This window comes from Chenopodium quinoa, unplaced genomic scaffold (assembly GCF_001683475.1).
Source record: "Chenopodium quinoa cultivar QQ74 unplaced genomic scaffold, ASM168347v1, whole genome shotgun sequence".
Lineage (NCBI taxonomy): Eukaryota > Viridiplantae > Streptophyta > Magnoliopsida > Caryophyllales > Amaranthaceae > Chenopodium > Chenopodium quinoa.
Genome location: NW_018745523.1, coordinates 84,255 through 100,351, shown reverse-complemented (window position 1 = coordinate 100,351; position 16,097 = coordinate 84,255). Strand labels below are relative to the sequence as shown.

Here is a 16,097-nt window from a genome sequence, read left to right as displayed (position 1 = left end):
CTCTACCATTTAAAACTCCCTCTATTGAGAAGCTTCCTACTTATTCCCCCATTAAAGCTTCCCCAATCTCGACCACTATTGAAGCTTCCGCATCTCCACCATCATTGAAGCTTCTCCGATCTCCACCCACCTTCCCCGATCGTAAACGAAAACCCTATGAATAAAGGGTGAAATTAAGGGCATGGTCAATCGCAAAGGGTAGGGGTGACCATGTCCTCCATTAAAGCTCCCTCAATTGAGCTTGATTTTCGAAGATGGGTCAAAAATGATGAAAGAAGTGATGTCAGCGATGTAAGGAGAGGAGATAGCATATGACAGTGGTTGTGGTGGTGAAGAAGTGAGGTCGAAAATTTTGGAATGTAGCGTCATTGTTGAGTCAAAAAGGAGTGAGGAGAGAGAAAGTTGGATGGAGAAAGTAGTAGCTTTGAAAAGACGAAAGTGCCCTTTAAGTAACACATTTTGTTACTCATATTGAGTAACTTGGATTTTATTGTTTCTTTATGACTAATCTAATTATATGCTTTAAGAGTGAGTTCAATGGTTGCGAGCAACCATTGTGGTTATCACTTATTTTATTCATTTCTCTATCTTCCACCTCACTTATAAATACTCTTATGCCCATTAATAACCAATAAATCCTAATGGTTGACCAAAAATTATGGCCGTTAGAAAAATTATAACGGTAATAATTTCTGAATAAATATTGGCCATTTATTAATGCATTATGTGTCCTACCCTCCATTTGCCACGTTACCAACAATAAATGAGGAAAGACATCAAAGACAAGTTGACACTAATATTTTATTCAACGACCAAGCCTTCATAACTGATTATTTGTGCAACCAGGTTATTGATTATTTTTCCCAATTTTTGGTAGGTAGTAATTTCAAAAGTCTTTTTTCAATTTTTTTTATTAAATTTCCAATACTGTAATTTATTACCATCCATGATAATTTCATTCTGGTGTTAGTATTAGAAAGCTCACAAAATTTCTCCAGTACTAAAAAAACTGATTAACCCCCAAACCAGAGGTGAGAGAAAGACATGGAAGTTCAAATAGTGGAGGGCAGCGGCAGCGGAAGCGGCGGAGTAGCGTACACATTGAAACCAAGTCGATACAGCAACGAAGACATACTTTTCTGTATTGATGTTGACAACGAAAGTATGGTTGAAATGAAGAACACTGGACCAAATGGACGACCCATTACCCGACTTGATTCAATCAAACAATCCATTCTCTTATTCATCCATGCCAAACTCACCATTAATCCCAATCATCGTTTTGCCTTTGCTTCTCTTTCTAATTCTGCTTCTTGGGTATTTCTCTAATCTTGTACTCCTTTTTCCAATCAATTTTTGGTTAGAATTTGATTGGTTGTTTAATTGTTTGGTAATTGAGTGTTTTACCCAGATGGAGTGGTTGGTTTGATGTTTGTTGATTGCGTTTTTTGAATTGATTGAAGGTTTTTGAGAATTTTGATTTCTGGGCGTTGAAATGCAGTTGTTATTGTTGTCCAAATGGGAGATTTTGATATTTTGTACGGTGATCACAAATGTTCTTACTTTAAGGAATTATATATTTTTGTAATGGCGTATAGATACATAGAGAGGCACAGAGGACGATGGTGTAGACGGGATTCGATCGGCCCCCATGACTCTATACCTAAGCTAGCTGACATTAACTCTTAGTTGATGGAAAAAGGATGTTTGTTTGTGCTCTCACTTCTCATGTGAGAGATTTTGGTTTTTTGATAGCTCAATGTTGACAATGTATGTTGATATTTTGTTACCTGGAATAGTGAAGTGATGGGAGATGATCAAACTTAGTCTCCTTTATAATGGTCTTCAAAAAGTGTACTGGTTAGGAAGTAATATGAGCAAGGATTGACTTTGTAATGAGCAGAAATTGGGCAACTTGTCTTAGGATGACGGGCTGTTCAAGTCGTGATTAAAGGCACAGGATATAGTTGGAAGTGGTTTTGTTTTAGATGCTCTTGTATAAGTTCTCTGCTTAATTGGTTTGCTAGTTTGTCTTATCGAATAAATATGGCTAATTGAGTGCATATTGATCGGCTGTTGACAGATTTTGTTTGTAAGCTAGCTCTATGTAATTGATATATCTATCCTTTCCTTAAAATTCCTACCTTCTCCATTGTGGAAATTTGTGTTTGAATCAGATTGCTACATATGTTGTCTTTAGCAGGTTATGTTAGACCTTATGCTACTGTGCTTAGCTATGATTTTCTAAATACCTCAATTTGATGCTTAATGCTTGATACTTTCTATGGGGCTTCAATTGGAACACTGGAAGTATAATTGAGTGCAATGTGCATGAGATAGGTGAAGCCTTACTTATCTATCGCTTGACATTGCTGTGTTCAGTTCGTCTCTTGAATCATTTCTCAGCTGAATAGGGATGGGCATGGCCTTGTTGCTTTCTTTTATTGAGAAGTGAACCTGGGTTTATATATGTTATCCCTTTCAGTTTATGTCTAAGCCTGAGCAAGCTGTGAAAATAGTTGCTTCTCAGTTAGATCTCAACTTGTAATTACTTTGATGACAACCTCTGCCGAGTAAAAAATGGTTATATGGTTGGAGTATTAAGAAGGTTCCTGTGGGATGTTTGCATGTTTCACTTCCGTATCAAAGCTGTAGCAGCTATGATTGATTGGTTGACTGGGTTTATGCTGTAGTAGTTGAGAGAGTCAATGATAATAAACTATAACTTCTATCTATGATATACTGGTAATGTATGCTTTGAGATTGTTTTTGTTCTCCTTCAGCTTGGGGTTAACTTATGCAAGTCTAATAGAACAAATACCAATTTTTGCCATGCCTCTTGCATTCTCTTTTTCTTATGGATGGAGTGGGTTTGGGTTTTCATTCAGCCTTGAGGGTATTATTTAAAAGTTAAATTTACCTATTGTTTTCTGTTTCTGAAGGTACGAAAGGAGTTTACAAGTGAAGTTGAATCTGCAATCGCTGCATTTCGAGGGTTGTCTGTGAGCTCATCAGGAGGTCAGGCAGACCTTTCCCAGTTATTTCGAGTTGCTGCTCATGAAGCGAAAAAATCTCGGTCTCAAAGTCGAATATTAAGAGTGGTAAGTGAGTTCAATTATTAATCATTGAATTTTGTACAGTGCACTGTTTATGAATTTGAAATGATTGGTTATGCAATTGCTTGTCAGAAATCTTTGTTGATTGATTGTGCTATGTTACATGAACTCGGGAACGGGTGTCGGACACGGAAACATGTTCAAGTGTCCGATCCGGCAAGTTCCAAAATTTTAGGACACGGGGACTTCGTCCGATATTTGGACACGGGTAAGGGGACATGTCAATACGTCACTTAAATTTATATGAATAAATTATGTATTACAAAAGCTTTAAATTTTTCATTATGTCTACCTCTATTTTTTTTTTTTTTTTTTTAATTCTTTCCTTGGTAATTATCCTAATAAATGGCAATTTTCTTCTCTCCATCTTCTCTATATTAATGGTGGTTCTCGAACAAGATATGTTTTTCTTTTATTTTTTCCTCTCCTCTCCTCTCCTCTCTTAATGGAAGTGTCCGAGTGCACAGTGAAGGATCGGACACGTGTCCCTTGTCCGTGTCTGTGAAGTGTCGTGTCGACACGGACACTTCGCGATATTAGCCGTGTCCGATTAACATAAATTGTGCAGATAAACGTGAATCATAGTTAAGACTTCCACCTAAATTGTCACTTTTGATTTTGAATGATTAACTACTAATTGACTACCCATGTTGCATTTGACCTAGTTTTCTGGATTATTTTGGGTGCTTGTGTTATTGCATGCTGGAGTTGGTATAATTTTATGTTTACTAAACCGAGATGGGTCTTATATGCTTTGGCTGCTTCATGACCTTGTTTCTGCCTTCTCTCTTTCAAATTTGGAAAGGTCTCAAAACTTTGACATAACCCTAGTGTGGTATGGGTTTGGAATTAGGAATGAAATTAGGGTGGTATGGGGTTGGAACTTGATTCTTAATACATTGTGTTTGGTTGTTATTCAGGAATGAGTTTTTTTAATTTTATTTGATACCTAAAGGTGTGGTATGAGCCATACCCACCTCCCCCCTTGGGTTTCTAAACCCCATACCTTGTGGGTTTGAGGTATGGGTTTAAAAAATTAGATTTTTCTTAAACAAACATTAGGTATGGGTTTTACTCATTCCAACCCCATACCTCATACCTAAAACCTACGAACCAAACGCCCATTTGGCTTTTTGGGAAACTCAGAGGGTTTTAGACTTCTAGCACATCATTTGTTTAGAGTCTTTAGACTCTGTCCGCAACTTGTCTAACTCGTCTTCAAATCCCCTGCCATGCCTTTAGATCTTGCTGTATTGCCGTTCATCTGTGCAACCGCAATTTCAGTGGCCTATTGACCAAAAGCTCTTCACTCTGGATGTAATTTACCTTCATGACAAGCCAGGACCTGAGAATTGCCCCCAAAAAGTTTATGATGCTCTTGTAGAAGCCCTTGAACAAGTTACTGAGTATGAGGGCTACATCTTTGAAAGTGGTCAGGGCCTTCAACGCGTTCTTTTCCGTCACATGTGCTTGTTGTTGTCACACCCTCGGCAACGTTGCTTGCAAGATGACCTTGATTTACCCATGTCACTGACTAAGAAATTGCCTGCAACTGATGCTGCTCAGGCTGAAGATACCATCACTGTGTCTAGCCAATGAAAATGTTGATTGACTAGGTAGTCGGGGAATTCAGCAGATTTTTTGAATATTTGTTGTAGTTGTCATCTTCAGACATTGTATCGTAGTTAAAAAGAGACAGCTGCTGCTTTTCTGGTTTCCATGTACTAAGTTATCTAGGCATCCCTATCTCTGTTTCTAAGTTGGCACTATGTAAATTCTGGAGCTTTTTACTGATGAAGTTCAGCAAGTGTAAAGTGTAATGTTTATTAACTTCAATTGATGTGCATTAGTATATTTATCTCAGTGACCCTGTATGATGTATTGATGTTGGTTAGTTGTTCTTAAGAGTGAATTAAACTTGCCAGTAACTTCAAATGATGTGCATTATATTTCTGTCTTCCATTTTTTTTTCTTCTTGTTTCCTCTTTAAGATCTTTAAGTTCCCCTAAATGCTTTTTTCATATATCGCATATGAGAGCTGATTAGATAATCCCTATTCCCAATTCCGAACAAGGTTTCAAGAACTTTCAATTCCAGATTCAACCTATTTACAAGCATAGATAGATAGACAAAACATATATTTTCTCAATTTCACTGCATCAATTTGGAAACTCCCCCCTCACTAATTCCAGTATATTTACTCATATTTTTAGATTCACCTGTAATTTTTACGAGTAGATTCTCTGGGGGTGATAATATTGCCTATATGAAAATTATAAATGAAGATATGATACAATAATCGGACTTCAACATTGAAATAAGAATAAGCAGTTTTATGCTTCTGTAAAGTCAACCCACCCCCCCCCCCCCCCCAAACCAATAAAAAAAAAAAAAAAAATACACCCAAAAAAGTGGCAAACAAAAGTTGTATTATTGATAGAATCTGAATTACAATAAGTGCTATATAAATTCAATAGGAGAACGATCATAGATCATAAACTTGGATCTTCAAGCCACATATATGGTGCATATTCACTAAAATGTGGTTGTTCAACGAAATCAAGCTGATGTCTATTTTCATCTGTCAAACTGAAGATGCCCATTTCAATAAAGCCTCTGCTTTTGGACTTTAATCTCCTTCCAGAATCATGTGCTGGCCTATAATCATCAGTAAAATAAATAGAGTTGTGTTTGATGCCATGAGCAGAAGATGCCTTTGCCGAGAAGGAGGAGTTGCAACCCACGAAAATCGCTACATCACCCAAGTTAGGAACACTCTTAGCTTCCCCATTATCAACATTCAGCTCGAATACCTTGAATGACACAGTATATGAGGAGTGATCAACCATCACTCTGACCCTACAAACGACCAACAATCGATTCTCTGATTCAACCAAGAAGGTATACTACACTAATCTTTATAGGACATACGTAGGGCGAATAATCATCGGGCAACTGGGTCTTAAGATCAGCAACCACCCGCTCATGAGGACAACCTGAGTGGTCTAATTCGTAACACCAAATGATTCCACGATCATCAACGCTATAAAAGTTTCCCTTGTAAAAAATAATATCATTATAGAAATTTACAAAGTCATCAAGTCCTCCGTCCTCCAAAAGTGGTTCCCATTGATGATTGCCGTTCCTCCAGAAAGAGATGATCTCATGACGGCAACATAAGTTAGCATAAGGCTCGGCCAAAACGAGGGCGATTGTGAAATCACTAGACAACGACGGGTTCCCTGATAAGATGAATTTCTCAAATAGTGTCACACCATAACATGTATAGTAACTAAAACCGCCTAATAAATGGTTCCAGAACCTAAACTTAGGAAGGTTAATTATGGCATTAGACAACGGGTTGACAATACACAGATTATCACTGTCTTCAGCGACAGACAGCAACCATCCATGCGACGATAACAACCTTATGTCGCTGTTGTTGGGGTTCGACGACAGAGGGAGGTTGGCTGTGCGGACTTTGCGGTTATAGAGGCTGTAAAAGCGGCGTTGGTTCGAGGTATCATCGAGTTCGGGTAGCATGAGCCATACCGACTTGGGTTTGGGTGATGATGGGGAAAATATGTCCACGTTGGCTCGAAACTTGGCTTGCTTTGCGGCTGTTCTCCAACCAGAACAGACGAAGCCGAAAGCCTCAAAGTCTTCCAAGAAGAGCAGATGCTCAGCAATGATTGTGGCAATGTCGTTGGGTATATTACCCCAATCAGCCATGTTTAGTTTTGAAAGGAATTTATGAATATGATTTTACGATTTTGCGGCAATACCTCATGAGAGTTCATTCATTATATAGGAAACAGTTTTGCAGGAATTCATTCCTTGCTGCCTACGGATTTTATTAAGGGATATTTTTTATTTTTATTTTTTATTTTTAAATAAATATTCACATTAAAAAAAGTAGGTTTCAATAAAATAAGAAGTAAATCACAATTAATCATCAATCGATCTTGTTCAAAAAAAAATCAATCAATAATTATAATTATAATTATTATATACTAAAAGACACACCAGCAATGACACGTGTCGATTTTTGGTGTGTTCTTAGTATATTTTTTTAATAATTAATTATTAAATATTATTTAAGGAAGTTATTTTAATTATTAAATATTATTTAAGGAAGTTATTTTATAAAAAAAAAAGTTTAATTTTGTCAACTATATAGATGTGCAATAATAATTCCCATTTTTATGTTGATACTCAATTAATTACGGAATAATAAGGAAATATATAATTTTTTTCAAGAAGATGTATTTTTGGTGGAATAAATTTTAAGAATATGATCTTGATCAAATATTTCATGTTACTTCAATTTTGTTCAAGATATTAAACAATTTTATATTTTATGCTATAAATAAATTAATTTGTCAAAAGTATTTAAATTAAAGTATCGTGCATGGCACGGGACCTAACCTAGTAAAAAATAAAAACAAACATCAATCAAACAATAGTTATATACTAAAAACAGAAACAAAACATATGGATCCCTTCCTCTCCTTCCCCTTCTTTCCACCAATCCTTTACCCGAACAAGAGAATTTGTCCCCCTCCTTTTCTCTTCTCTACTTTTCCTTCCATTTCCTTCTATCCAAACAAAGTGTAAGAGTCTTATGATATCTGTTTCAAAAAAAAAAAAAAAAAAAAAGTCCTATGATATCGTCATATTTTTTGTGAACTGCTATTCGACGCTCCCAATTTACATGGTGACGCTCCCATTTAAATGTGAAATTACCGTTTTGCCCTTGTGTTAATTTGACCTATATAAGGCTCCACCACTTTGTCACATAGTATACCGAGCAGTTTAATATTATTCCCGAGCACTTTGACCCACCACTTGCATTTAATCAATTATTTAAAAAATATTAACCACAACAAAAAAAACCAAAATTACATAACATTAATTATGAGTAAAAAAAATTTAAGCACGAAAAAAAACCAAAAAAAACAAAAACAAAAACAAAAAAAAAAAAAAAAAAAAAAAAACGAATTTTAGGGACATCCGCCAGAAATTTCCGGATGTCCCAGGGAACATCCAGAAATTTCAGGCAGATCTACGTAGATCCGCCTGAAATTTCTGGATGTTCCTTGGGACATCCGGAAATTTTAGGCGGATGTCCTTTGGGACATCCAGAAATTTTAGGCGGATGTCCCTTAAGACATCCAGAAATTTCAGGCGGATGTCCCAAATTTTCAGGGTTTTTTTTTTTTTTTGAATTTTCAGATTTAAAAAAAAAAATCTGTTTTTTTTTTTTAATTTTTGAGGATAATTAGTTTTTAGAGAGAAAGTACGAGCGTAAAATGTGTTGTAACTGTCGTGAGTGAGTGTCGTGAGTTATTTATATACGGGGGCAAAAACGGAATTTCATGAAAAAAATGCGAGCGACGAGTTGTAATTTGGGAACGACGTTTAACAACACCCATAAAACCCTATTTTTTCCCCCTTTGTTTCAACTTTACTATTTTTATAAACATAGTTTATTTTAAAATATTCGAAAGTTAATAAACTAGGTTGGGACTATTAGAAGAAACGAAAACACACCCTAAGTTGGGATTATTTCATAATAATCAAAAGTTAAGATTGTTTAAAGAAAATCGACCAAAGTTGAGATTTTTAAACCAATTTTTCCTAATTTGTTTAAGTAAGGTCTAATGCTTCAATAACCTATCGATTCGAGCTTTACTTTTACCGTTTTACATCCTTTGATTGTTTTCATACAATATATTGATGAATTAGGTATAATTAGACCTGGCAATCCTGACCTGACTCGTGACTCAAAAAATAACTCGAACCCGAAACTAACCCGACTCGATCCATACCCGACCTGACCTGAAATGGAATTGAACCAAACCCGAAGTAACCCGACCAGAATTGACTCGATACCTTAAGTGACCCGATATCCTAAGTAACTCGACCCGAAGTAATCTAATACTCAAAGTGACCTGACCCAATTTTGATCCGAATTGATTGACTCGAATAGTCTTAGACCTAAAATGACCCGAACAAAAACTAATTGATACCCAGTATGACCTAACTGATTATAATTTAGATATGCAAGTTTGTATATTTCCTTGATTATTTAATGTAAAAAAGCACACTATAAAGAATGATAATAATATTAAAAAAATTTATCGATTTGAGCTTGACCTAAAGTATCGATCCAAAACGGAATGACCCTAACATGATCTGACCCAAATTTGACTCGACAATTGAACCTGATAATTGACTTGACCCAAAACGATCCAACCCAAACTCAACTTGAAGTGTGACTCGATATCCGACCCGACCCGATTATCTGTCGACCCGAACCTGAATTGACCCGACCCAAACTTGACTCGATTCTCTTTAATGACCCGAAATTGACCCAACCCGTAATGATCCGAAATTGACCCAACCCGAAATTACTTGACCCATACCTTACATGAACGACCCGTTTGCTAAGTCTAGTTATAATTTATATTGTCATAACTCATAAGCATTATGCGAAGAAAAAAACTTCACCACAATCCTCTAAATCCCCAAATGTTTAAATCATATGCATTTGATTTTTTTTAAAAAATATTTCCTCTGTTTTTTTTAAATGCATCAGCTTGATTGACATATTTGTCGAGATGTAATTTGACCATTAATATTTTTAATTGTCTATTGGTAAAAGTTGTAACAAAATTAAAATATGAAATTAGACATTGAGACGAATATAATGATATTTATATAACAACATTTAATTATTTTATAATAGCAAAAAATTTAAGTTAAACATAGCATGTGGAAAGTGCAAAAATGAAACTAATGCATTTAAAAAAACAGAGGGAGTAAGTAAAAACTATCAATAGCTATCAATTCCACTATGTTTCCAAGACAATAAGTACCACATTTCACTTTGTATTGTTTATTTTGCGAATAAAATATCATGTGCTTTAGCACATGTACGCTTTAGTTTTTTACAAACTGTAGGTGTTGTTTGGTAAAACAAGGACCTCGTTTAGTAGCCTCGATTATGTAATACTTGGTCTGTACACCCGGGTGAACGACATTTGTTTCTTCATAAAACGCGGGCACCAAACAAGCTTAAAAAGCGGAAAGAACATGATGTTAGTAAATAATGAACATGCATATTCTAAAAATCATCAATTTAAGATAAAAAGAACGCGAGATATTCTCAACCCAAATCTTTAATTATGGGAAAAGATCTACCCATGGCTCACATTAACTGATAAAATCTTTTCAAAAATTATCATTTTCTAAAATCAGTTTTGCTTTCTCTCTTTCAAAAATTATCATTTTCTAAAATCAGTTTTGCTTTCTCTCCAAAAATACAATTTCTCATAATTATTTTTTTTCTCTAAAATTATTTCACCCAAAAATAACTTAAGGTTTCGTTTTTAGATTTCATAATTTATAATTTAAAATTTCATTTTCAAAATTTCAGTTTTCAAATTTTTTTTTTATTTCGTTCGTATTTTTCACCAATTATATATATAGTTATAATATTCATTTTTGGTTATATATATATATATATATATATATATATATATATATATTTATATGTGATTTAATAATATTCTTTATTAGAAAACATGATGTACTTTATAGTTGTTTGTAATGCACAATTATTTCTTAAAACTATATCTTTTTCCTTATGACCATAATGACATCGTATAATGATTTTTATTAGATTTATTGATAGATTTTTTTAAATGTCCATGTTCTTTGATTGTAATTGCAATGTACTTTTATCGTCACATAATGTTCATTGCTTATTGTGAAATGTTCTTTGAATTTTATGTACATTTATTGTCACATAATGTTCATTATTGCTTATTGTGAAATGTTCATTGAATTTTGTCTTTGGATCGTGGTAGGTATATATATAAGTTATGTTCATTACATAATATTATCATGTTCTTTAATAATATTACAGATGTTCTTTAGATCTAAAAAACAATCATCAATAGAGGAGATCTCAAAAGAATATCGTTATCAACCTTCATGATCCTAATTTAAAAAAAAATATACATAGTTAGTGGTAATTAATATTAAAAGATATATAGAATTAATAAATGATATATTATTTAAAATTAATATTATAATAATTCAAAGAACATATGGGATAAATCAAAGAACATCGAAGCAAAGAACATAAGGGATAAAAATAAAGAACATTTATATGATTGTTCAATAATTATAATAACGAACATAAGTACAACTTATAAAGAACATCATCTTCAACCTTTGACAAAATATAAAGAACATCATCTTCAACATTTGACAAAATATAAAGAACATCATTTTCAACGTTTGTCATATGGATCTCAAAATCATAAATACCAAAATTGAAAAAAAAAAAACACAATGATATTTTACAATAATTATCGTGCAAAATAATAACGAAATATAATCAACCTAACAAGCAAAATTCTGAAATTAAAATCATAACAAATAAAATTAAATTACCTTATCCAATCCATCAATTACAATGTCTTCATAATTTGCTCAATATTTTTCTCTCTACAAAATTCTCTATAAATTTTGTTCTCTCTCTTAATTCAAAATTGAAATATGGTGAAATTTAATTTTGGAAGTTATGTAAAAATGGAGAATATCATATTGAATCCCATGAATTGTGGAAAAGATTGTTTTTTTTTGTTTTTATATTTTTTTTTTTAAATTAACAAACAGCTTTCAAATGAAATGTTAAAAATGCATTATTTAACACCAGTAATAGGCCCTGATGTACTATGCAATTTTCATTGATAATAACATCCATGTCCAGTCAAATTGTTGTATTAAAAAAAAAAAAAAAAGTCTTTTTTATGTAAGAACTCTTTACTATTGACTTTTTTAAAGTGTCTCGTCTCTAAGAAAATTACACATCGTAACCTTTACGAACCAACAAAGGTTATGATGTGTAATTCGTATCCATTGCACTTAAAAAACCGGGTAACTGGTATCCATTTCAAAATTCCCTTGTTTTTAAGTGCAAATTTCCATTGTTGGTAGTAATTCGTATTAGAAAGCTCACAATTTCTGGAGTAAAAATTAAAACTGGTAAACACCCAACCATAGGAGAGAGATGAAAATGGAAGTTCAAGTAGTGGAGTGCACCGGCACCGGAAGCGGCGTAGTAGCTTACACATTGAAAGCAAGTCGATACAGCAACGAAGACATACTATTGGAATTCAAGTTATAGGAATTGAAGTCTTTTGCTACATTTGTTCAAACTGGAGATGTAGCACAAGACTTGAATTCCAATACATACTTTTCTGTATTGATGTTGACACCGAAACTATGGTTGAAATGAAGAACACTGGACCTAATGGAAGACCCAGTAGTCGACTTGATTCTATCAAACCATCCCATTCATTGTTTCGCCTTTGCTTTTCTCTCTAAATCTGCTTCTTGGGTAATTTTCTAATCTTGTACTTCTTTTTTAAAATCAATTTTTGATTAGAATTTGATTAATTGTTCAATTGTTTGGTAATTTAGTGTTTTACCCAGATGGGGTTGGCGGTTTGATGTCGTTTATTGATTATGTTTTTTTGAAATTGATTGAGGGTTTTCGAGAATTTTGTTTTCTGGGTTTTAAGATGCAGTTGTTTTTGTTGCCCAGTAAGAAATTTTGAAATTTTGTATGCTGATCAGAAATGTTTTTACCAATTTTTACATTCTGTTTGTCTTATTTATGGAGTGGGTTTGGAGTTTCATTCAGCTATAAGGGTGTTAATGTATTGTCCAGAAGTCAAATTTAACCTGTTGTTTTCTGTTTCTGAAGGTGAGAAAGGAGTTTACAAGTGAAGTTGATTATGCAATCACTGCTTTTCGGGGGTTGTCTGTGAGCTCATCAGGAGGTCAGGCAGACCTTACTCAGTTATTTTGAGTTGCTGCGCACCAAGCGAAAAAATCCCGGTCTCAAAATCGAATATTAAGAGTGGTAAGTGAGTAGTGAGTTCAATTATTAATCATTGAATTTGAAAAGTTTGATCTTGTGATTGCTTGCCAGACATCTTTGCTGATTTATTGTGCAGATTAACGTGAATCATAATTGTTATACACTTAGACCTCCACCTAAATTGTCACTTTTGATTTTGAATGATTGATTAACTCATTGTTGAGTATTCATGTTGCATTTGGCCTATTTTTCTGGATTATTTTGGGTACTTGTGTTGTTGCTTCCTGGAGTTGGTATATTTATATGTTTATAATTTACTGAACTGTGCCTCTTCTCTCGGAGATCATGTTCACTTTCTTTCGATTCCATATTGCACAATGGGGATCACAGATGGGTCTTATATGCTTTGGCTTATTCATGATCTTGTTTCTGCCTTCTCTCTTTCAAACTTGGAAAAGTCTAAAAACTTTGACATAATCTATTTGGCTTTCTGGAAACTTAGAGGGTTTTAGACGTCTAGCACATCATTTGTTTAGACTCTGTCAGCAACTTGTCTGACTCTGTCTTTACATCCCTTGGCATTCTTTTTGATCTTGCTGTGGCATTCTTTTTGATCTTGCTGTATTGCCGTTCATCTCTGCAACCACAATTTCAGTGGCCTGCCAACCGAAAGCTCCTCACTCTGATGTAGTTTACCTTCATGACAAGCCGGGACCTGAAAATTGCCCCCAAAAAGTGTATGATAATCTTGTGGAAGCCCTTGAATAAGTTACTGAGTATAAGGGCTACATCTTTGAAAGTGGTCAGGGCCTTCAATGCATTCTTTTCCGTCACATGTGCTTGCTGTTATCGCACCATCAGCAGCATTGCTTGCAAGATGACCTTGATTTACCCTTGTCACTGACTAAGAAATTGCCGGCAACTGATGCTGCTCAGGCTGAAGATACCGTCACTGTGTCTAGCCAATGAGAATGTTGATTGGCTTGGTAGTCCGGGCATTCAGCAGATGTTTTGAATATTTGTTATAGTTGTTATCTTCAGACATTGTATCATAGTTAAAAAGAGACAGCTGCTGCTTTTCTGATTTCCATGTACTAAGTTGCCCAAACATCCCTGACTCTCTTTGTAAATTCTGGAGCTTTTTATTGATAAAGTTCAGCAAAAGTAGTTTTTAGTAACTTCAAATGTTGTGCATTTGTATATTTCTATCAGTGACCCTGTATGATGTATTGATGTTGGTTTGTTCTGGAGAGTGAATTAAACTATACGTTAAATAAGCTAGGTCTGTCCCCCTTGCCTGTATGCTTCCTCCTAGGTTTTGTCCTAGGTTGTCCCCGTGGAAGATGGATGCTGGTACCACTAGACTCGAGGGTGTTCAGTCAATGATTATATAGACTACATATAGAGTTAGAGATATCGGGAAAACAAATTAACTATGCTTATTGTTTATGACTCTGGGTTGATAAATATATTCTCCTACTCTTTTCAAAGAATAATTTAGGGCTAAATCCTAGTATGTATCAGTATACAGGGTAAAAAAAGAAAAGGGTATTTTAGAGTTCTTGCAAGATGATCACTTCACTAATTAAATCTGTAGTTTGAATATTTCATATGATAGAGAGGTTTCGTTTGAAGATTAAAGACTTGTAACAAAAAATATCGAATATAAATGGTTTCTATTCTCGTTCGATATTTGTTTGTCAAAATAAACAATAGTACTTTACAATACTTGAATGCTGTTGTAGAATCTCCCTTATAGGCGTGAACCTTGGCTGTTTTGTCTTTCTATTTGAAGGGCTATGGATCAGAAAATTTGTGGAGTATTTGATGGTCATGGACTCATGGGATAGAAGGTCATCCAGTGAGCAAGGATATCAGATGCCGCTTGCCATTGTTAATAATACTTCAGCAAAAGTATGGAGTGTCCAAATCACAAAGAAAGTTACAGTGTAAGTTATCAATCAACACATTAGTTCTTTCATGCTGAAGAAGATTTGATACTTACAGGTATTGCACATACAACTTTTCCTGCAATATTTGCAGTCTGCCAGTTAGTGCTTTTTCCTGTCCTAATGATTCATGGCATTCAATTAATTTGTTCTCTTTTAACTACTTCATAATTACTTGTATAGTTGTATGAATGGAATCTCAACTGGACTTTTATGTATAAATATGTTATGGTCAAAATTAAGGCATGTCTTGACGCCCAACAGACGGACGACCCTGTAACCGATTTAGTGAAAGATAGGGAAGTGATAAGGTTCCACGATGTCATTATAATTGTTGCTAAGTAAAGAATATCATGATAGCAATTTAAACTCCGTCCAGATAAGTCCACAATGAGAAGATAAGTCCAAGACTTAGTCGAGTAACGACTTTCTTACATTTTAGGGAAGTTGTTGCGAGCTTTCAACGGCCCTTTAGCTAGGGTTTAATATTCATAATCACCATTATAAACGGTGTTCTTGTACCCACCCGCAGTTTTTCCCACGTTTGGGTTTTCTGCGTCACCAAAATACCTTGTTCTTTATTTGCTTTAAACCTTAAGTTTATTCATTTTCTATAGTTTCTTCTCTAGCCGTCGAATGTCCCAGCGGTCGCCCTTAGGTGAAATTTGGCATAAACAATATATATAGTGAAATTCTTCTTCAACACGATTCTCTGAGGGTTATAATGCTGCCTATATGAAAATAAAAATTATATGCTATATAATTAAAATTCAAAAGGAGACAATCATTGAAAATTGTATGGTGATGTGGCATAACTAATTAGCATTAAATTAGGGAAAATATAAAAAAAATTAGTGGAAAATAAAAAAAATAAAAAATTCTGGGCGAAATTATAGGGAATTATTCCCTTTAAACTGCTTTCAGTTTTAAATTATTATCTTTAATGGGCATTTTCCATTTTCAAAACATTTTTAAAACATATTTGGGTTTCAATAATACAAAGTATGTTCTTTGAATTTGGCTCGTATATTCTTTAAGGTAAAGAGTGACGTACAAATTCTTTTTTGAATTATCATATATCATTATTTTTTTATTATCGTATGTTCTTTGAGTTTGATCAGTGTGTTATTC

At 34.2% G+C, this 16,097-nt stretch overlaps 2 protein-coding genes and 1 long non-coding RNA gene across 3 annotated transcripts; 2 read left to right on the top strand and 1 right to left on the bottom strand.

Moving 5' to 3' along the window:
* Positions 1-842: 842 nt before the first annotated feature.
* LOC110715408 lies at positions 843-5,044 on the top strand. The gene is made up of 3 exons (XM_021893991.1): positions 843-1,317; positions 2,943-3,101; positions 4,359-5,044. Exons 1-3 carry the CDS (start codon positions 1,045-1,047, stop codon positions 4,713-4,715), a joined length of 789 nt encoding a protein of 262 aa, XP_021749683.1. The 5' UTR covers positions 843-1,044; the 3' UTR covers positions 4,716-5,044.
* A 564-nt stretch (positions 5,045-5,608) lies between these two features.
* On the bottom strand, positions 5,609-6,848 carry LOC110715410. Its single transcript, XM_021893992.1, has 2 exons — positions 6,048-6,848; positions 5,609-5,929 (listed from the first exon to the last, which is right to left on the bottom strand). Exons 1-2 carry the CDS (start codon positions 6,846-6,848, stop codon positions 5,609-5,611), a joined length of 1,122 nt encoding a protein of 373 aa, XP_021749684.1.
* Positions 6,849-11,728: 4,880 nt separating this feature from the next.
* Positions 11,729-14,171, top strand: LOC110715409. The gene is made up of 3 exons (XR_002510307.1): positions 11,729-12,531; positions 12,901-13,059; positions 13,673-14,171. It is a non-coding gene; the product is annotated as an uncharacterized LOC110715409 (long non-coding RNA).
* The last annotated feature ends 1,926 nt before the right edge of the window (positions 14,172-16,097 follow it).

What these genes read in the sequence shown, in the direction of transcription:
- LOC110715408 (XM_021893991.1), top strand. Translation starts at nt 1,045, where the DNA reads ATGGAAGTTCAAATAGTGGAGGGCAGCGGCAGCGGAAGCGGCGGAGTA. An exon ending in TTTCTAATTCTGCTTCTTGG is followed by an intron (nt 1,318 to 2,942) that starts GTATTTCTCTAA and finishes CTGTTTCTGAAG; the next exon opens with GTACGAAAGGAGTTTACAAG. An exon ending in AAAGTCGAATATTAAGAGTG is followed by an intron (nt 3,102 to 4,358) that starts GTAAGTGAGTTC and finishes CCATGCCTTTAG; the next exon opens with ATCTTGCTGTATTGCCGTTC.
- LOC110715410 (XM_021893992.1), bottom strand. Translation starts at nt 6,848, where the DNA reads ATGGCTGATTGGGGTAATATACCCAACGACATTGCCACAATCATTGCT. An exon ending in CCGATGATTATTCGCCCTAC is followed by an intron (nt 5,930 to 6,047) that starts GTATGTCCTATA and finishes GTGTCATTCAAG; the next exon opens with GTATTCGAGCTGAATGTTGA.